This window comes from Girardinichthys multiradiatus, chromosome 24 (assembly GCF_021462225.1).
Source record: "Girardinichthys multiradiatus isolate DD_20200921_A chromosome 24, DD_fGirMul_XY1, whole genome shotgun sequence".
Taxonomy (NCBI): Eukaryota; Metazoa; Chordata; class Actinopteri; order Cyprinodontiformes; family Goodeidae; genus Girardinichthys; species Girardinichthys multiradiatus.
In genome coordinates, this window is record NC_061816.1 from 11,165,667 (window position 1) to 11,186,767 (window position 21,101).

At 39.6% G+C, this 21,101-nt stretch overlaps 3 protein-coding genes across 3 annotated transcripts; 1 reads left to right on the top strand and 2 right to left on the bottom strand.

Annotated features, from left to right (window-relative positions):
* Nucleotides 1-66: 66 nt before the first annotated feature.
* fastkd2 (FAST kinase domains 2) lies at nt 67-7,039 on the bottom strand. Its single transcript, XM_047355679.1, has 11 exons — nt 6,082-7,039; nt 5,894-5,997; nt 5,701-5,809; nt 4,415-4,538; nt 4,160-4,299; nt 3,886-4,058; nt 3,513-3,670; nt 3,183-3,419; nt 3,021-3,102; nt 585-699; nt 67-307 (listed from the first exon to the last, which is right to left on the bottom strand). The coding sequence occupies exons 1-11, from the start codon at nt 6,697-6,699 to the stop codon at nt 185-187; spliced, it is 1,983 nt and encodes a 660-aa protein (XP_047211635.1). The 5' UTR covers nt 6,700-7,039; the 3' UTR covers nt 67-184.
* Nucleotides 7,040-7,234: 195 nt separating this feature from the next.
* Nucleotides 7,235-12,724, top strand: mdh1b (malate dehydrogenase 1B, NAD (soluble)). Its single transcript, XM_047355056.1, has 9 exons — nt 7,235-7,314; nt 7,446-7,558; nt 7,800-7,934; nt 8,595-8,737; nt 8,808-8,976; nt 9,041-9,365; nt 9,447-9,588; nt 10,463-10,638; nt 10,719-12,724. The coding sequence occupies exons 1-9, from the start codon at nt 7,293-7,295 to the stop codon at nt 10,904-10,906; spliced, it is 1,413 nt and encodes a 470-aa protein (XP_047211012.1). The 5' UTR covers nt 7,235-7,292; the 3' UTR covers nt 10,907-12,724.
* On the bottom strand, nt 11,292-20,451 carry retreg2 (reticulophagy regulator family member 2). Its single transcript, XM_047355055.1, has 9 exons — nt 20,121-20,451; nt 19,675-19,778; nt 18,485-18,515; nt 18,107-18,236; nt 17,933-18,017; nt 16,801-16,938; nt 16,044-16,135; nt 15,434-15,569; nt 11,292-15,281 (listed from the first exon to the last, which is right to left on the bottom strand). Exons 1-9 carry the CDS (start codon nt 20,372-20,374, stop codon nt 14,524-14,526), a joined length of 1,728 nt encoding a protein of 575 aa, XP_047211011.1. The 5' UTR covers nt 20,375-20,451; the 3' UTR covers nt 11,292-14,523.
* Nucleotides 20,452-21,101: the final 650 nt, after the last annotated feature.

A 21,101-nucleotide genomic window follows, 5' to 3' on the forward strand; every position in this document is an offset into this window, starting at 1 on the left:
TATATTTTAAAAGGAACAGATTTGATCTTTTGTGTCTACCAAAACGCACAATAAATTCAGAGTTCAAAGTTTTTAAAGATTTTATTATTATTATTATATACATTTCATTTGAACAATCTTTTAATTTTCATGATAAAATCTAAGCCATGTAGGGCTCTTCAGTCCCGTTTTACGACTGCAGCATTTAGGATCTCACATGTTCCACGTCGTGTGGTCGTGTTTTTGATGCATGTTCTGGAAAAATGAGTCCTCGTATAATATCTGTCCTCTCCTCCTCAGACAAAGGCTGTAGATGTTGCTCTGTTACCTTCAGGGCAAGAGCATAAGAGTATAAGTTTTACTTCAACTGATTTCATCTGATATTGCAACATAGATAGCTACATAAACCTGGATGCCTTTCATTAATGTCACATTCTATGCAGACGATAACAGATATTTCCTGAAGATTTGAACTTCTTAAAACAATCTGAATTCACATAAGTTTCCAGCATAATTAAAACAAAGTATGAAGTAATCGGGTAAGCCAAGCTATCACTGAGAGAAAACCAGGAAGATTTGTTGGTACAAGAAAAACAAAGTCTCACCAAAACAGGAGTGTATCCCAGGATCTTCAGATGACGGACCTTGAGAGCGAGGGGGCCACGGGGGATAGAAGTACCATAGCAAAAACTAGAGTTTGGTGCGTAAATAACTGCAATTCTAGAATATGAAACAGAAAAATAATAATTAATAAATGCGTCAGCTTTAAAAAATAATTAAATAATTGGATTTGGTTACAGAGAGAATCAAAATTAAGGTTTGGCTAAAAGTATGTCCTTGAGGTAGAAAAAAATGATCAAGAATATAAAAGACACAATATAACTTCTGCAGAAATCTCTTCTGTGTGATTTGTTTTAATTTCCATTATCTTTACTGTAGTTTTTAATCAATGTTTTAATCTTAATTGAATGTAGTTGCCAGTTTACTAAACCCTAAATTAAGATTTTTTTTTTTTTCGCCACTAGTGGCCTTTATTTTTTAATTTTTTTGACAGTAGGCAGACAGGAAAGAGGGGTAGAGAGGGGGGGAGACATTCGACAAATGTCGCCGAGTCTGGGACTCGAACCCGGGACAGCCGCTTCGAGGACTATAGCCTCTGTACATGGTTGCGCGCTTAACCCCTACACTATCAGAGCCGTGCCACTGAACCGTAAATGAAAAATATATTTTACTTTATTTATTAGTGGGAAAAACACAATCCAAACCATCTAGTTCCACGTGAAAAAATAATGGCCCTTGTTGAATTTTGAGTATGATGGTCTGGAGCTGCTTTGTTGCTTCAGGACCTGGATGACATGATGGGAGCAATTACCATTTCACAAAGGCAAGGTTGGATTGGAGAGTTCAAATTACCAAAAAAAGGTCGGACCCCTCCCCCTGATGAGGAGGGAAGTAAATATACCCTCCAAACTCACCGTAGATGAAACGATTCAATTGTTTCAGTGTGAGATTTTGATAATTCAATAAAGGTTTATTTATTTCATAGTTTTTACATCTCTTCATCAGGGATACCAACATGGGCGGTTCTAGACAGGGACCAACAGGTGTCAGTGCCCCTGTAGAATCAGTCCTGGCCCCTGTACTGAAGACATAATACAATACTAAATAAATTTTCTATGATGATATGCACTGGCACAGATACCAGAACTGTTTGGTTCCCTGGACCAATCAAATTTTTTACCGTTTTGTTTTGACAGTTTTACTTTAACAATGAATTAAAAATTAAGGTGTTGCATTTTTAGCTTCAACTGTATTGAGATAGGATCATATTTTTCATCTGCTAGATCAGGGGTCTGCAACCTGCAGCTCCAGAGCCACAAGTGGTTCTGTGGCCCAAATTATTATATTAAACGAAGAAATATTGCCCTGTTTTTCTTTTTGTTTCATTCTTTTTTTGAGTGCCACCATGAGAAAAATACTGGCCCCTTCCTGGCCCTCCTTGTAAATTTTGTCTAGAACCACTACGTGATATCGTGATATATATGAGGCGCTCCTCATACACCAATCCAAAGCTAATTAAAGAGAACAGCTCCAATGGTTATGCAGTTAAGTTAAATGCATTGCTTTTATTTTTATGTTTTGGAGAAATATTATAAATAATTTAAAAAAACATCTGACAGAAATCCAGATAATAGCAAGGGAAAATAAAAGCCCAACAGATGAGTTGAACTGACATTTAATTAAATTCCCCTGTAAAGGTAATGAAAATGCAACATAATGAAAACATTTCTGCTTAGAAAGTGTCAAAGTGCAGATTCAAATATAGAAACTACGGTAATAAAGATTTGCGGTCTAACTACTGAGACTGTACTGCATGAAAGTCTAAAGAGCCTTTGAGTTTGAGAGTTTCAGCCTGAGAGTTTGTTTTTTTAAATCCTTACAATCAGTCAAAAATGTAAATCTCCATCATCAAATACGCTCATCCTTCCTAAACATAAACCACTAAACTCTTCCACAACTTTAAAATACAAAATATTAGTAACTATCTAGAAACCTTAAGAAAATGAGCAGAATTGTACTTAGATGACTAAATATTGCATAATAAGTCTTCAGTGTAGACTCATCGTAGTTTAACCATCTCTATTATTAATAAACAAACTATATTACTCTTGGTTGTATAGTTACACATATATAATGCATTTCTGACAAAAACCAAGCCTTTATAGAAATACGCTAGAACTTGACCTTAAACTGAAATCAGGTTTGGATCTTTAATCTTCTAGAACTTTTTGGCCCTACTTTACATGTTTGGACTTTGTTGCCATGTACAGTTGTGGGAACAGATGTTTTACGTGAGAGATCACAGCGTACGCCAATGCCTGGAAACATGCTCATTATAGGCTTTAAGAGCAAACTTTACCAAATATGACATAAATATTCACAATCAGACCTAAAAGGAATACCACAGACTGTAGATTTGCAAAAGATTGCAAAACGTTGGTTGTGTTACCAACCACAGTCTACTGCTGCCATCTCCTTACCTTTGACTGCTCTCTGCTGGAGAAATGCTACTTGTTTCCATCGCACACGTTGGGTTTGGAAGAGGTTTGATTATGACACCATCTGAGAGTACAAACATAAAAACGCATGTGTTTAACCAGTTCAGGCACTCAAACATCTTTCCTCCATCGCTGCATCTTCACCTATGATGTAGAAGTTCTCCACCACCAACATTTCCTGCAGCGCTGCGTTCGCCTGATCTGCCAGCACACTCTGCAGGCCCTTTGAGAGCCGCAAGTTAACTGTTGGACTGTTGAGAATGGGGTTTCCCAGGGCGGATGAGGGGACAGTCAGGGGCTGAGGAAGAGGAGGACGGTCAAGACGGAGACATAGATCCACTCTCTGAAACATTCTCTCCGTGCTCTTTGGGAGCTTTGCAGCTGAGAAGAAAAAAATGATTTTAATTTATACATACAAACTAAAAACAGCCCAACTTATCAGACAGTGTATCTTTATGCGTTTATTATCCTTACATGCAAGCTGCTCCAACATACTAATATTCAGGAGCTGCTCCAGGAGTGCAGAGGGAAAGTGGTTCAGCAGACACAGACAGTAAACAGCCTTTAGCAACTCCAAACCAGACATCTTGGACAGATAGGAGCTGAGAGCATGACTGAGACTATCAAGAAACCTAAAGTTATGAAAAACAAAACAAAAAAAAACTTTACGAAAAAGGCAACCCGTACTAAAACATTGCCTTTGTGTTCAATACCATTTTAATTTCATGTTATTGTGAAAAACTAAGTAAAACTCCTGACAGTTTAAACCTCTCTGAAACGAGGAAACAAAGTGGGGGAAACCTTTTGCAGATTCATTCTGATTAGGAAGAGAGGATTGGTGACTTACTTTTGTCTTTGATGCTGCAGATCATAGTTAAGAGAGGAGTAAACCTTTAAGACACACAGGAGGTCCTTAAGGGTGAGGGCCTCGGAGTTGGTGATCACTTTTTCAGAATAAGCCTCCATTAAGGAAGTGGGACAGAAGAGAAGGTCCTCAAACACAGAAAGGAAGAAGACAAGCTGCAAAAAAAGAGGGCAGATTATTCTGGAGCTAGATATGGTTGGCAAATGTTACAAATGTCAACAAAGCATGAGCCGAAGACAAATGTCTCTTCCAGCACCTGCTTATTAGTCCAAATGTCAAGTGTGGAAGCAACATGGTCTGAAATGCTAGTAAGCAGATCTACGTCTCTGTAGAGAAGCTCCTTACAGGACTTCAGTACATTGTACAGCCTGTTAAAAGGGATCCCATTTAGGTTTTCTACCAGAAAACAGATACAGAAAGAAAATATAAAATTAAGATATATTCAACGTGCCCTTTGAGTTTGTCAGTAGTTAAAGTGATTTAAGAGCTTTTTTTGTGGTTACGATGTTACCTTTGATTTTCCCACCACAAACTTTCAACAGTGGTTTGGACTGGAAGCCCATTTTGGCCATAGTGGAGATCATGTATTGGACATTGGGTAGGCTGAACTGGTCCGTCATTGATAAAGCCTTTCTCTGAAACAGGGTAAAGAAAATTTGACAACAAAGATTGGATTCAGCAGAAAATAACAGATGAAGTGCTTCGCAAAAGTATGCATCTGCTTTGAATGGAAAAATAATGGATGGGAGAGAGGATAGTTAAATTAAAGCTGCAAAATATATTGAGTCACAATCATTATTGTGTGCAATATGGCAAACACTGATGAATACCTGTAGGCAATATTTGGAAGGCTATAATATGCCTGCTACCATGCTTTAAATCTCTGTTAATTATATATCATGGCACATTGACCGACTTTCACTGTCCTTAAAAGCCACACCTTATAGACATCATAGTGGCCAATATCATCACAGAAAGAGTGTTTGGAACATTATGATTAATGTTAGGGTTTGAAAACTTTTGTATTGTTTATCACTCATGTCTGCTCTAAGTGCTTTTCCCTCCCACATGCCACAGAAAGGGAGATGGGGAGAGGAGTGAGTTATGCTTTTATCAGCAACATCTATTGGCTGCTCGTACTAGTCCTCACTCCCTCTCTGTTTAAAATCAAAACACATGAACCCTAACCTTTCTGACCCCACACACACACTTACACACACCCCCTGAATGTTTGTTGAACTGTGTGTGAACCAGCATGTATAAATAAAGAGAGAGGGGTGCCAACACTTTGTAGATTTGCACTGCTACCTCTTGCGCAAGAAGAACAGAGACCCTGTGTCATACTTCTTTCCTCTGAGTTTGACTAATTAATACCTAACAATTAATATACTGAAAGGTATATGGTCATTTCAATCCTAAATTTAGCTTAGGACCAATTTTTACTGGAAAGGGATGCTCTCTATGCAGTCGGGCTAAGGTTGGACTATTATGCAAAATAGGCAACAATTTTAACCTCTAGGTGTAAAAAGCCAGTAGTTACATATTCTAAAGTATTGGCTCAGAGATGTCGAATACAAATGCAGGCCACACTTTTCAGATTTCACTGTAAAATAATTTATAAGCCATGTGTCGTGTAGCACTTCAAAGCTCTGCAATAATATGAACACAAAAGCTGAACTAATACACTGAAGTTGGAGGCTATAATGTGAGAAAGTGCTGCACTTATACTTTAAAAACCCTGATACTTAAGACAAAAACCTAAAAACTAAAAGTTGTCAAAATAAGACTTAACCGTACCTCTAGTTTCTGTTTGAGCTCCTTTGGGGCATCTTTTCCAAGGAGTCGCATCATGGTCTGAAGAGCCAAAACATTTTTAATCCCAGGAAGACGGACCTCAACCACCAGCCTGAAGTATAAGAATAATCAATGTAAAATAGCTTCCACTGAATCCACTGATGCTAATACTTCAACTAAAATATCAAAATGATACCTCATGCCTTCCTTTAGGGCATCCACATTCTGACCATCCTTCATATGCTCCAGAGCAGAGGCCAAGATGGACAGCGTCTTCTCATCAAAGTCATTCAGTCTCTCCTGTTGGTGGATAAAATAAATTAGTGTCAACATGAAAACCATACAATGTCTTTGCATTGTAGAGGACAATCTCTGACTACTCGCCTGGCAAGTTCGAAGGAAGGTCTGGATCACACGGCTACGCTGAGGCACCCCCAGATTGACCATACTCAACAAAGAGTAAGCAACGTCATCGTTGCACATGTGCTGGACAGACCTCATCGCCCGTTGCAGAAGATTTTCAAATTCAGGATGCTCAAACATCAGCTGCAACTCGTAGCACCGCTGCCCATCTGACATCTTCTTCATGGAGGACCACATGTGGTTGAGGCAGTTGCTGACCTGATGAATTGTGGGCGAGTACTTGCATGTGAGGTCTAACACATCTGATGGGGAGCCACATTGATGCAGGAGTTCCAGGAAAGGGGACCTCCTCTGTCTCTGCTCTGAGGAGGTCTGGTCAGGGGTGATGTCAGTAGAAAGTGAATGCTCTGAAGGGAGACTGTTGCTTTCTTTTAGGTTTTCTTTGTGATTCCTACCATCCGAGTAAAACGTTGCTGCACTAAGTGTCCCAGAAAGGCTGTTTTGGTTCAGCCTCCCGCCCCAAACAGGAATGAGGTCGTTTCTAGATGAAGATGCTTCTCTTATTGATGCTGCCACAGGGACGCTGAGCCGTTTCCATGGGAACCTGCGGCTTGAACATTGTCTGCACATCATGTACATTTTAAAATAAAATAATTACTGAAGACGTCACTAATGCACTTAAACCAAAACCAGGCACAAGAAATGATGGGTTACGAAGAAAGAACGAACAATTCGGCTAACAAGGTCAAAAAACTGCCTTCTTTCAGTTTTGAAATAACAAGCTAGCTCTCGTTAGCTGCCTTTTTCACTGGAACACAAAAACATACAAAGCAAACAATCTTCTGCAGGCATCGTACTTGCCACACCATGTAGATCTGAAAATAAATCGTACTTTAATGACAGTAAATAAAGCTAAAGATTAAGCTAAATTTGCCGAGCTAATGTTAGCGTCCACTCCCATGTGCAGGTTAAAGACGTGTGCTCTACAGTATTTTGTCCCCCTAGCAACCTCAGCGTCACGCTGCCTGTCAAAATATGTTAAACTTTTTATTTTCTGAAAATAACATATGCTTAAATTGGGAAGTATATTTGCGTTGTTCTCCCTCACACGTTGAAATATAACAACATATAGGAATTAATTTTAAGGATTTTTGTTTTTATGTTCCTACACGGACTCAAATACGCGCGACAACTCACCTTAGTTTCCAAGCAACAGACGCTTTCTGAGTAATATGGCAAAATTTGTGCTCGCTGGTAAATTTTTATTTTCTTTTTAAATTCCATCTACGGCTTTCTAATTTTCAAATCATGTTTTAGTGTGTGTTAATATATATCTAATGATAGTTATTATATAAAGAACATATTTTACATTTCCACTTCTACAGGTAAGGCAGATTGTCCTTATTATGCCAAAGCGGAATTGTTAGCAGACGTTCTGCAGAGATCGCTTCCGAACTTCAGGGTCCATAAGATCTCCGTCCTGCCCGCTGAGTGGAAGGTAATTGAGGAAATGTATTATTAAAAAACATTTAACATTTCAAAAATACTGAATAATAAAATATTCAGTTAATATGCAGGTTTTTGCTTATGAAACGTGCCTGTTTGAATTCATAAATGCACATTTGTGTTTGTTTAGGTTTTTTTTTTTTTCTATTATTGCAATTATTTCCTCACATAAAATGTATTCTATTCTTATGCATTCATTGTTTTATTCACACTTACTCTTATTCTTCTAATAGGAATGGCTGGAATCCACATGTGAAAGAAATGGCTGGAAGCATAATAACTCTCCTTTAGTTTGGAGGGAGCTGGTGGAACAGGGGGGCAAAGGGATGCTCCTGGGTGGCTTCAGTGACTTCCTGAACCACTGCCAGGTAGACACCAACAAGTTCTCTGGTTAAACATATCTAGTGCACACAAAACATCTCATATTTTACTTTACTACTAATAGTTTAACTGCTTTTGTCCAAGTCAGTCCCCACTGTCCTTGCTAGACTTTTAGATTTATTTTTCCTGTATTTGGTAGAAAATACTAGTTTTTGTGACCTAAGTGATCTGACTTAGTAGTTATGCTCAAAGAAGGTTGTCTTTATGCTTGTCAATATATTTATCTTTTTATTTAATGTAACTATAACATGTTTAAAATGCTTAGGTGTAAACAAACTAAGTCATGATGGTATGCTTAAAGATATAAATATACAAGTGACCTTTAGCCTGTAAAGTAGAACTAGATAATATCTTAGGATTTTTTTTGGTTTGTTCCTCATTCATTTTTGTTATAGAAATCTCTTCTTCTTTTTAAGGGTGGTTTAAACCGCGAATAAAATTCATTTTAGCGATGACCTATGGCATATCTGGTGTTTGATAACCAGTGATATTGGTAGGGTTGGGGTATTTAGAGTCATTCGAAGGTGGTGAATGACTTGTTAAAACCCAGATGACCACCACCAGTAGATGCTGTGGCTCCCCAAATCACCACTGACAGCGGAAACATCTCAGCGGAGCTCCAACTGTTTTACCTGCTTGTCGTTTAGGACTACTATGGCATCACATCAGACATGTCCACAGATGTGATGCAGAGAATTGCAGCAGAGAATCTGGAAACACAATCAAGCCTCACTGCTGAAGAACGACATTGTCTCAGTCTAATTCAGCCCCTTCATGTTTGGATCACTGGGTAATTTAGGATGAATATTTCTAATATAAATGCCCTACAATCTGCCTTGATATTCCTCATGTCTTTGCAGTGCTCTCAGTTTAACATGCCAAATCTTGATCCCATCCCTGCTGTCCGCTGAGGTGTTTCCTAAAGATGCGGCTATTGCACTCCATCTGCTGGACCTGGAGGGGGATGAAGAAGAAATGCAGAGGCTGAAGATGGATGTTGAAGACCTGGCGCCCAGTGTGCTCCTTCAGGTACATCACTTTAACGTAACTTTACCTACATTTCAAATTTTATTTAAACAAAGTGAATTTGCAGGTGATAGTTCACACAGATCTGGATCAGGCTTTCCATGAAGCAAGCATCATCCTTCTGTTGGATGATTTCAGAAATGATGCAGGAAATGAGACCAAGCTGAGAGTTATAACAGAGCACTACAGAGAGTATGGGCACCTCATCGATGGACGGGCTAACAAACAGGTGAAGGTGATAGTGTGTGGGGACTCTTTTGTCAACCTGAGATGTTCACTGCTTGTGGAGAATGCACCTTCAATCAACAGCCACCAGTTTGTTGCCACAGCAACACAGCTGGAGAATGAAGCCAGAGCTGTGCTTGCAAAGAAGATGAGAGTGAGACCATCAGGTATCTACTCTTAATCCTTTCGCTTGTATTTGTTCTGCATCTTAAAAGAGAGAGTAATCCTCATTTGGTCTTCTGCTGCAGATGTCACAGATGTCATCGTGTGGGGGAACATCAGTGGCAGTTTTATCATTGACCTGCAGAGGGCGAAGGTTTTCAACTATCGAGGGGCAATCAGAGGACCAGATTCCTTTCCCCAGTCAGTCCTTCAAATTTTACATGACAGGTTTGTTTGACATTTTAAGGTTGCAGCTACTTCGGTGTGTTTAACTGCATCTTAATTCAATTAACTGACACATTATGTAGATTCAGAACACACAGAGTGAAATGTTCAAGTGTTTCTGTTATTTTTGATGACTGTGGCTTACGGGTCACAAAAACCCATATTTTAACTTCTCACATAATTGTATTATTTGACAAAAAAAGAAAGGATTTTTGACCATATTACGGTCTACACAATCACTGGGATGATTGGTGACCAGACAGTTGTCCAGCAGTCATTTTTGCCCTTTTGTGGACCTTCTGGAGTTCGCAATGAGGATAAGCCATAAACGGTCATTGTTGTAGATGCTGGCTGTTCATAGTGCTGTGTTTAACCATATTATAGAAAGGTTGAATGGAAGGAAAAAATGTGGGAGAAACAATGCAATAGCTGGTTTACTGACGATGCTGTGCTTGACTGGCTAGCAAATTGACCTGACTTAAATCCCAATGAGAAAAAGTATGGGCTTTTAGGGTTTCATTAGCAGTAAGGCATAATCATCTAAATTACCAGAAATGATCTCCTGAAATATATCACTCTAAAATACTGAACAAAATTAACTTTTGACATGGTATTCTAATTTACTGAGATGCACCTGTACTATCCTACATCTGACACCATAACAGGTATGTTCTGCCTTTATTAACTTCACCCAGCTGGACCTTTTCCCAGGGCTCATATCTGCCAACTATCAGATTACAAAGCTAACAATGAGACAGGCTTCAGTCTGTGCAAACAAGGATAGGACAATACATCCGACCCTGCAATCTGCCCTGAATTATCCCATACACTGTGTACTGTGTAGCGTAATGACAGGCAATAACCTCCTTTATTCCAGGAAATGGCTGGAAACAGAATTTCAACAACAGGTTCGACTTCAGCGTGCGGTTGTGGTTTCAAAGACCGGCCATGCAGCTGCAATATCAGCCACCAATGGCATCCTCAGAGTACTGAAGGCTTGGCATGGTGCTTATGGTCAAGATGAGGTCTTTTCAGTTGGTGTACTTTGCACAGGTTAGGACCCAGTACAGAGATTTAAGTAGCAATAAATCAAAACATGCATTAATATAAATACTTTTACGTTTTGTACTTAGGCTTTTTCAAACTCCCAAATGGCATCATCCTCTCAGTTCCAGTTACATGTATGGATGGCAAATGGTCTGTTCTGCTGGATGTGACTGTTGACAACAAGCTTCAGGAGGAACTCAAGCTTTGTGCAAAAGAACTGCTACAGGTTTTTCACAACAAAGCACCAAAAACAAAGCAAAGCACATACTCTTGAATAAACCCCATCTCAAACACAGGGACTGTATAGGAACTACATACAGCTCAAAAATATAATAAAGGTTTGCTTTTTTTTTATCCTTAAGTCTCTTTCAGTTTGTCCTTTTATTCTTTTCACACGAGTTGTATTTTTATTTTACCACGTTTATCGTCAACAAGTCCTTTGCTTTGCAAAAATTGTCCATAACAGTTTTGTATATTTAAAAGATCTGACAACTTTGTGGACAAAAGGAACAATTAGAAAATATGTTCTTTTTGTTCTCAGGATTGTTTGATTCATTAAAAGCCAGTTTTTATAGTAGTATTTAAGCATAAAACAACTCCTGAACACAAATGTTTCTGTTAATCACACACTTTACCAACCCATCTCTATTTCCAGATGGTAGTCTTTAAACATTAAACTTTTATTCCCAACATTAGTAACAAAATATGAAACAAACCGAACCTCTCTTCACCTGAAGCATTCAATGGTTTGTTTTTTTACATCACAACTTGTGCAGTACTTTGTCTATAGACAAGGACAACTTGAACAGAGTGCTGTTTTTACATGCAGAAAATACACTTTCCACCTTTTTTTTTTGTTTTGCATTTCTACACTATTAACTGGGGGGAGGGGTACAGATCAGAGGTTAGTAGAAATACAATGCACTACGACTGGTTTGGTAAGAGGATACATATTCTGCTGTTACGTTCGCTTTGTACAACCTGAGAGTCGGATGCTGAGTGGTTTATAACAGCGGAGAAGGCCCCTCCATACAGATTCGATCATTTCTGAGCCAATTGTAAAGGAATTATTTAGCCTTTTGGAGAAAAAAACCCCCAAATATTCCTACGTGTGATGCACTGCATGCATGAACAGTAAAGAACAAGGGGAATATACATACTCCAGCGACAGCTATACACATGGAGAGCCTATATAACTTTATTTTTAGATCAGGAGAAAATTCAGTCACAAATGGACCAATGATGCACAGATGACAATAAAAACGTAGAACTGATTACATCCTTCTTCCGTTTCACCTTGCAGGAAAGTCACTTGTGTGTATCAGTTCTTTATTCTTAACATCCAATAATGTCAAAGCTGTAAGTCACTGAAAATGTTTTTTTTTTAAACTAATTTCAGGTTCAGTGAGGGATTTCTGTTATTTTCCTACAATTTACACCTGGATGTACATTGTGTCATTAAGACACCTATATACAATCATTAAAGTAGCCAAAAATAAACTTTCAGTCTTCCTCTAAGATTTTTTTTTTCACCAACTGGCTATTAATTTAAATAATTTATAACATATATTAATAGTTTTATATCTAAATCCATCATTTTACCTTTTGCTCTGACGGATTCAGTCAGTGAGCTGAGGCGTTATTACTGTATTTAGGTTTATCGGGCCCATCAGAACCCAGATTCTGACCACTGTGCAACCACAAACTATAACTGACACCTCCATAACCCTTCATTCAAGTTCTGCCTCAAACATCAGGAGGAAACACAATCTTCTATTGTTCGGGCCACACTGATGATTCGCGGTACGTGTGTATTTAAAGGGGACATATTTTTGCTCGACAGATTAGGGTCAGATGTTTACATACACTCATCATGGATTTTCTCTTTTCCACACAGGGTCCAAACTATACCTATAGGTTCAGATATATTGATAGAGGCCAACTAATATTTGGGGAAATGTTCCGTAGAAAGTTTTTAGTAGGGATCAACGAGCTTTTGGCACAACTCTGAATCGACATTTTAGCACTCATCAGAAAACTGGTTGGTTTCCTGGAATTAAATGAGTGCATGCATTTTTATTTGTCAACCGGCTTCATCCAAAACCAGTTTGGACCTGCCTTCTGGATCATCATTCTGTCAGAATGTCCGATTTTGTCAAAGTTTCAATCACCTGACCTAGACTGTCCTGCACAGATGAAATGACTTAGCATGTTCAGGAACAACCAAAAAAACCATCAAGACTCAAGTCCATTACAAACTGGAAACTTTGTGAAAAGCCAGCACCATTGTCCATAGAGAAGTACGTTTCACCCCGCCATAAACCGAGAGGGAAGAAAGTATCACCTGCTCTAAAATAAACACCTTCAAGCGCGACTCAAACTTGCAGCTGCTCACAAGGACAAACGCTTCATGGTCAGATGAGAAAGACTGAGATGTTTGGCCACTGTGAGAAGGAAGTAAGTTTGGAGATGTCAAGGTGAGTCTTTCACTCTTAAAAACACAGTACCAACTGGCAGTTATGGCGGCGGCAGTATCATGTTATGTGGTTTCATTGCCACTAGCACTGGTGCATGGCAAAAGTGGATGAAATAATGAAGACAGGACTGACGGCAAGATGGTTTAACCTTGGACACAACTCGATCCAAACCGGTTTTGGAATGGATAAAGCAGACCAGCATGAAGCTTCTAGAATTTGGACCACGGTGATATTGAACATTTATAGACTAAGCTTTAAATATGGGTGTGTATGTGTGTGTGTCAAGAAACCAGCCAAATTAAGCTAATTCTGCTATTTGTGATCGGAAGAGTGGCCAAATACAAGACGTATACCAGACGCCTGGAGGTGAGAAAACATGTAGTCAAGGTGCAGCTTTATGAGGGACAGTTATCCAACTATCAGAGCGTAGCACGCAAGGCCAGGTGGAGGTGAGGAGGAACACCCCCATGAGGATGACAGAAGACTAAAATGTTTAAAATATCCCCCAAAAAACCATTTATAAACATTAAACAAAGTGATGTTGTGTATTTACATAACTACAATCTGTTGTAAGCATCTGGTTTATCATTTTTGGCTATACTGATGACAAAAATAAGATATAACACTAGAAATGGGCCGGGCAGAAGTCATTTTTGATGTATTTCTCCCAAGACAATTAGCAAAAAAATTAATTAATTAATTAAATCAGAAAAAAGGATGTATGTATATATTTGTGCGCTTTTGTATAATTTTGATCCAGTGGATTAGAGAAAATCTAAAAAATATTAAAATTCTGCACCCAATCCTCATTAAACAAAGACAAAACAACAAAAAATTATCGTTTTATGCTTAAAATGTTTTTTTCCCATGATGAGTAAACCTCTGACTGGCACTGTATATCAAAGGAAAAATTTACAAACTTCAAGTTAATTTCTGACTTTTCTAAAAACTGCTGGCCAGCCATGAGCTTTTTCCCCCCATTGTCACCCATCTGTAAGAACAGAGGATAACCAGCTTTTAATTTGCAAATTAAAAGGATAAGAAAGTAATAAAAAGAGTGGAATTTGACTTTCTATGAATGAAGCTGACACCACAAGTTAGAACAGGCAGCTGTTAATGAAAAATCCTATATGTCCCCTTTAAAAGGTACAGTAAAGTTTTGTTTTGCTCAGTGTCGCCTGATGAACTGGGAGCAAATCAGATGCCAAACCTAAGAAGAATCTTGAAATAGCTCACGTCCCCTCACCTTCTCCCCGCCACACCATTAAGCTCCTGGATTAATGCATTATATATATATATATATATATATATATATAGATAGATATATCTATATATAGGGGTATGTATGGATATGATGTAGGTATAACGTAAAAGTAAAAACAAACAAAAGCAGATGGAAGGTGGGGACCAGGGGCTATGACTGTGGTTGTTGAGGTCCGTCTGGAGCTGGAGCTGCTTCCCCCACCTCTCTGTCCAGACCCTCATCCACCTGCTCCAGTTCACTTTGGTCCAAAAGCTCAAAGTCCTCTTCCTCTGTCGGAACTAGAGTGTCATCCGGGTACTCTTCGCCAGTCCCGCTTTCTGTCGTAGCCCCCTCCTCTAGGTCTCTGTCAGGCTCCAGCGCTCCAACTGTAGTGTCAGCGGTGTCAGAAGATTGGGTGGGTGATTCCAGAGCGCCTGGTAGGGTTTCAGTCGGGAGGAACTCGGCCAGGGTGGGCTCCTCGCTGGCCTCGCTGGAGCGCAGCAGCGCCGACAGAGTGTTCTGCACGACAGTGGAGATGGCCGTGCTCACTATTTCCTCGCTCAAAGCCTCTAAGGAGCGCTGCGTGCCCTGATTCACTGCCGCTGCCTTCTGCTCTCCTATCTGTGATTCCTCCCTCACGCCCATAGAAGGCAGAGCGCTCTCTTCGCCCCCAGGTGGCCGTCCGTGTCCGTTGAAATGGGTGTTTACAAAGTGCAGAGGTGATGCAAGGTGCTGGATGAGGAGGGTGGCAGGGCTCAGCGGTTCCTTCTCCGACTGAGCCTGGGCTCCATCTCCCTGGCCCGGACCTCGTAGAGGAAAGTGAAGCAAGCTGTGCTCTATGGAGGGGAACTCCTCAACAGAGGGTAACTCAGGAAGATCCCGCAGATAGGCCTCCTCCGGGTCGCTGTGGAAACTCTGTTGATCCAAGTCTGGAACAGAGAAATGAAGCAGAACATTATCCTTCTCTCGCAACTTATACTAGAAGCCAACCAACCTAATCTTAGTTCCTCCTTAGAAGCAAATAATAGCTCCTATTTTGGCATAAATCTAAGCATGCTAAACTGTGATGAATCAGATTTACCTTCAGAGAAGTCGGCCAGTTGAGGTGTGGTGGCTCTAGATACTGGGAACCCTCCACTCTCCAGTATAGATGCCTCTTCATCTGACAGTTCAGAGTCTGTGATGGCCATCGCCAGAGCTGTAGTTTTCACATCCACCTAATGAGAGCACAAATGTATTCAATTTACACATGGGAAGAAAATATATATATGCACCTTTAAAAGCAAGTCTCCTCTTTGCCTTAAACTTTTGATGGAAAGAATAAGAGACAAAAAAAATGGTAATGGCCAGCTGCAACATCAGGGACCAGATGGGACCCGAACCCATTTAAAAATGCACCTTACATTTCACCCCAGTACAACTATTAACCGAATCAAGAAATAATCCTGTGACTGAATACAAAACCTTTTTTTTGTATCTTCCAGTTGCACTGCAGGAATGTGGTAGTATTTGAAATATAAGCCACAGCCCAGAGTTTCATTACATTAACACTGCATTCATAAAGCTTAAAACTGATCTCAGCACATAATATATCCAAGCTCCCCTCCTTCCTTTAGCAGTCCCAGTATTTAAAGCAATGCACACACTGACTAATGCATACTCTTTGTGCAGTACTGGGTAAGTGTCCATACCGTTGGAGCAAAGCAGGACAATTCCTCCTCCTCGCTTTCACTTTCTGTTTCTGCTCTGGGCTCATCCCCCTCCTCTAGCTCCTTCTTCACCTCTGTGAAAAGTATTTATACACATAAATAACATATGTGCAGTTTTAGCAGAACAGCAAATTAACAGAAATTAGCTCTTAAAGGAGACATATCATGCTTTTAAATCCTTTGTTTTCACCCTTAAATCATTCAGCTGTGGTCTATATAAAGTGGAACTGCAAGGCTTTGGTGTAAATTCCTTGTTGTTGTAGCTCCACAGGTTCCTCTTTTACTCCTGTTCTGAGGTGCGTCTGAGAGCGACTCGTTTAGGTGCCGTCTCTTTAAATGCTATTGAGGCACTTCATATCCCGCCCCCCTCGAGGTCAAAGAGTGCTGCACTTTAACCCGTTCGGCCATTTTTGTAGTTTGATAATAATTATCTAGTGCCGCAGAAACAAGTCAAAAATGGCCAAAACATGCAAAACTGTTTATGTAATAGTACTATTAAAAACACTCAGTGTCCTCAAGGGGCTAAAAAAGCAGCACACAGCAGCAACATAAGCAGAAGGCACGATGCTACTGCCATCAAAACAATGGTCACGATGTCATATCAACAACATTAGCGGTAAGTTGCGTTATTTGCAGCTTACTCCAAGTACACAACAAAATACATTTAAAGGCTAAAAAAGTGGATTTTGCATGATATGTCCCCTTTAAATTTATCCGTGTCATTGTGACGAACACTCACTCCTCTTGTCGTGCTTGCGGTGCTCAGTATCGGCCTTCATGCTATAGTCCAGCTTCATCAGGATTGGCTCCAAGCCGGTGTACATCCTCTGAATCAGCTCATGATACACCACCAAGGGCCACAGCAACACGCTTAGGGCTGAAAATATTCACATAAAGAAAGCACGGACAGCTTTAAGAAATGGCTCTCTATTCAGATTTATTAAAGCACGATGCTGCGAACAAACAGGCAAAAGGCCAACCGCACCCTCTGCATTTATCGCCACTCCTGGTAAAGCCGAGTAAACAGCCTTAAAGTAAATTCCTTTTTTTTTATTGCAGCAACAATAGATTTAGAAAAAAAATTACTTTGCACAATCTCTTTAGCTCACCCTTCAAGTTTCCTACAAGATGTAAGTTTGGTGACGGAGATGGACGCAGTTTGCATAATCCTATCCTATCTGGCCGCATGTTTTACATCATTATCCGGCCCAGGACCCAGAGGTTTCTGACAGAAGCCATTAAATATCTCTTAGAATTGTGGGGTCATTTCAAAAAGTTAATGATGCCATGCACTCTAACAAAGTTCTCAGGGCCTTTGGAAGACAATAAAGCTCACAGCATCACAAATTCTTCAGTAAATAGTGAACATGGGGCGCATTTCCACACATTCTGCCTGTGTTTGTTGCTTAAAAGCTGAAACTTGGGCTCATGGGACTACATGCTTCCAGTGAAAGTCCTAGAATGATTTAACAAACCTTAATTATTGCTCTGAATGTAGATATGAGCAAGCAAAGGCGATTGGCGAGTTGAGAGAGTTGACACAAAATGTGGCAAGAGTCATTATATTAAAAATAATAATTTCTTAAAGTGGGAATCATTTTTTAGAGCGCTTCTATAAAACAATAATTATTTTCAAGGGTTTTCACACATCTGTACAAGGGTTGAAAATAAACGTTGAAAGAAATGTATTATGAGTGATCTGAAATTAAAACAGCAGATTCAAAGCTCTACTGTTTAAATCCCAAATCAACATCTTGATTAATAGGATCACATTAATGCTGCATTTACTCATTATTCAGCACAGTGTTTGTCACGACAACCAGACAGCTCAACGGTGTTTCTGCATGCCAATTAGACACAACATGACTCACCTATAATATATGAAATCATGATTCCTGGCACATAATGTCCAACCAAAGAGAGCACAAAACAGCCACTGCACATCATTAAGCAGAACTGGGAACCAGAAAACAGATTTTACAACCAACATATTATTGGTATTGTTTATGAAATCTTCCTTGGTTAAATATATTGTCTGTGCGTACCCTTCCATGGTTTCTGCGTTTGTACTGCAGCATCTCCTGCAGATACAGGCAGCAGGTCAGGTAGCTCTCAGCGAGGTGGTGGCTGAGCTCAGGAACACTGAGCAGATGGTGCTCCGTACTCAAAGTTTGGCTTTAATTGAAAAAAGAAGGCATGCACAAGAAGAGAAAATTAACACTTGTGGAGCAAATAAATCTGCCTCAACATGCACCTGAAAACGTTCATGCAGACAAGAGATGGGACATGATTTACACAAGGAACATGTGATCAGACAGACATAAGACTTTCACAGAAGCTTTTATGATAAAAGTTTATTTTTTAAAGAATATATAAAAACAAAATATTCCAATAAAAATAAATCTGGTTTATTTTAAGCAGACCTTTGTAAAGGTTCAGCCTCTGCATGTTGGACTGTAGGAAAAAAGAAGAAACAAAGCAAAAAATTAGCAACAGATAATAAGCAGTATTTGCATTTCAAAGTTAATTCAAGCTATATTTTTTATTTTTATAGGAAATCACAATGTCAAAATACTATAGACAAGGTTTTTGATGCGTCTTTCCTGAGCTCAGGACCACAGTACATGATATGATGAGGCAATTAAAATTGGTGTAAATAAAGAGAAAATCTGGGCACAGTATTGTAATATAAGCTAAAAAACCAAATCAACAAAAACAATACTAAAATAATTCAGTTGCAAATGGTCAATTATAATAAAATATTGTCAAAAATAAGAGTGAACATCAGAATAGCATCACAGTGTTTTAAACGTGGTGATTCACCAATTATTTAACCAATGATCAGAATCTGATTGGTCATCAGAAAGTCAAATAACAATATATTTTTTTTCTATTCAACAAATGCATCAAAGAATTTGCATTTATAGACTCTTTACAGTCTAAAAATGCATCATCCAACAGCACTTACTTTGATGCATTTTATATATCTATATATTTATACACACACATATAAAAATAGAAAGTACTCCAGAGCAACGTTGCTGGTCAGACCAGATCAGAGAAGGCAACATGTAACATCAATGCTTCTAAGACTTTAGAGATTTTAAACAGAGGTTTTGGTTATAAGCGATTATTCCCCACTGTGGTGAATGTACATGCGCTTTAAAATCTATTCATAGGGTGCTGGTTTGTTACGTCTCTTAGATTGTTCTCCTAACTTCCTCCTGATCACTGGATGAATCACCATATTTTTTGGTCTTGGGTTGACATAGAGTTATGCAGAACACACTTTTGTTTTGGTGCATAATATATCGAAATATCTGTCACAGTTTTTAATGGTCAAAATATATTGAGCAGTAGCAAATAAAATGACTATTGCCAGTAAATTAACTGACGACTGCAGAGCTATATTACTGGCTTGTGGAGTAAGGTTGCTGTGAACCCTAGACATTTTAGCCTACCATCCACTTGCATCCAAGCAGTCCTTTGAAAATGCAAGATTGTACATAACTATATATTGTGAAGTTATAATTAAAACAATGACTCCGAGAACCTGATCAGAAAGGCTGTCAGAAATAAGTTGCATGCTGCTCAGTGGAAGGCCTGGCCTCACCTGTAATGATGGGTAACTTGGACTTCCATCTCTCCAGCAGCATCAGGCCCAGCAGGGACACACTCAGCAGGAACAGAGGCCGCAGGGAGGTGGACGACAGGAGCCTGTGGAGCCAAAAAGAGGTCCTACAAGTCTGACACTGACAGCTGGTCAACAGCTCCGATGCCAACCATGACAATTCATGTCTGTTTGAACTGTAGCAGGTGTTTCAGCTGAAAATAACTGCTTGTTTATTTACTCAACAACGTGTTTCCGTAACAGGCAGGGCAAAAGCTTTCAGCGCTAACTGTATTTAAAATACAAGCTAAGTTAGCATTAGGCTAAAGACGTGGGATTAGCTAACTTCACCTGACATTTATTCGTGCTATCCTCGCTGACATCTGCTTAAATTTGCTTAAAAGCCGTTTTATTGCCAAAACGTGAATAAACACAAACTCATTGGTTACCAGAATAAAGTGTTGAGTGTCAGGCCGGCTGAGATGCTATACAGCGGCCTCTCCCAGACCAGCAGCCTCTGCACCCACAGCAGCAGGGGCTCGTACTGCGATAACCAAGCTTGGAGACGCTCCCGCAAGCGGTCGAGCTCCGGGTTCCCGTCCCCGCACGCCTGCTCCGACGTCCCGGAAGGGAAGAGATCCTCCAGGCCGACCGAAGAGGAGGTTACCAGGGGGCTTTTTGTGGGCCCCTCTCCGCTTGCCATGTTTTCCCCCACTTTTGTTATGTTGTTTTGGAGATCACAGGGTATACGGAGCGATCTAAGTCAAGACAACATGTAACAGCATACCTGCAGCTTCCGGTTACCTATTTCAAATTAAAAGACACTAAACAAAAAAAACAAAACATTTCTGCTGCAGTCTAAGATTAGAGGATTAGCGAAATGCTAAAAATAAAAATGTTTTACAAATTCAAGGATTAAACGGGTAAATAAAACCCTATAGGTAGAGGTATTTGTTTATTAATTTATTTTTGAACCCAGCCAAAAGGACAACACAGAAACACACAGGGCAAACAAACATGCACACACATTGTCATGCCAAAGGGCATTTTAGAGTAATCAAATTAACATAATAATCATTTTTTGGACTATGGGAGTAAGTCAGAGAACCCGGGGAGAACCCACACTTACACAAGGAGAACATGGAGAAAGAGCCCAGGCCAATATTTGAACCCAGGACCTTCTTATCGCAAGGCTGCAATGCTACCAACTGCTTATTAATTTCTTTATTTCATGTCAAATGTAGTATTCATTCAAGTCAACTGATCGTTAACTTTGTATTTCATTTAATTACCGCAGTACTGATTATATTTGCAAAAGAGCGTCTACTTCCGCTGTCGTTCCTTATGATTTCAACTTGACGTCCTGATGGTGGGCGCACAGATGGACGGAGGCACAGATAAGAAAAAAATTGGTCACGTGGTCCTTGTTT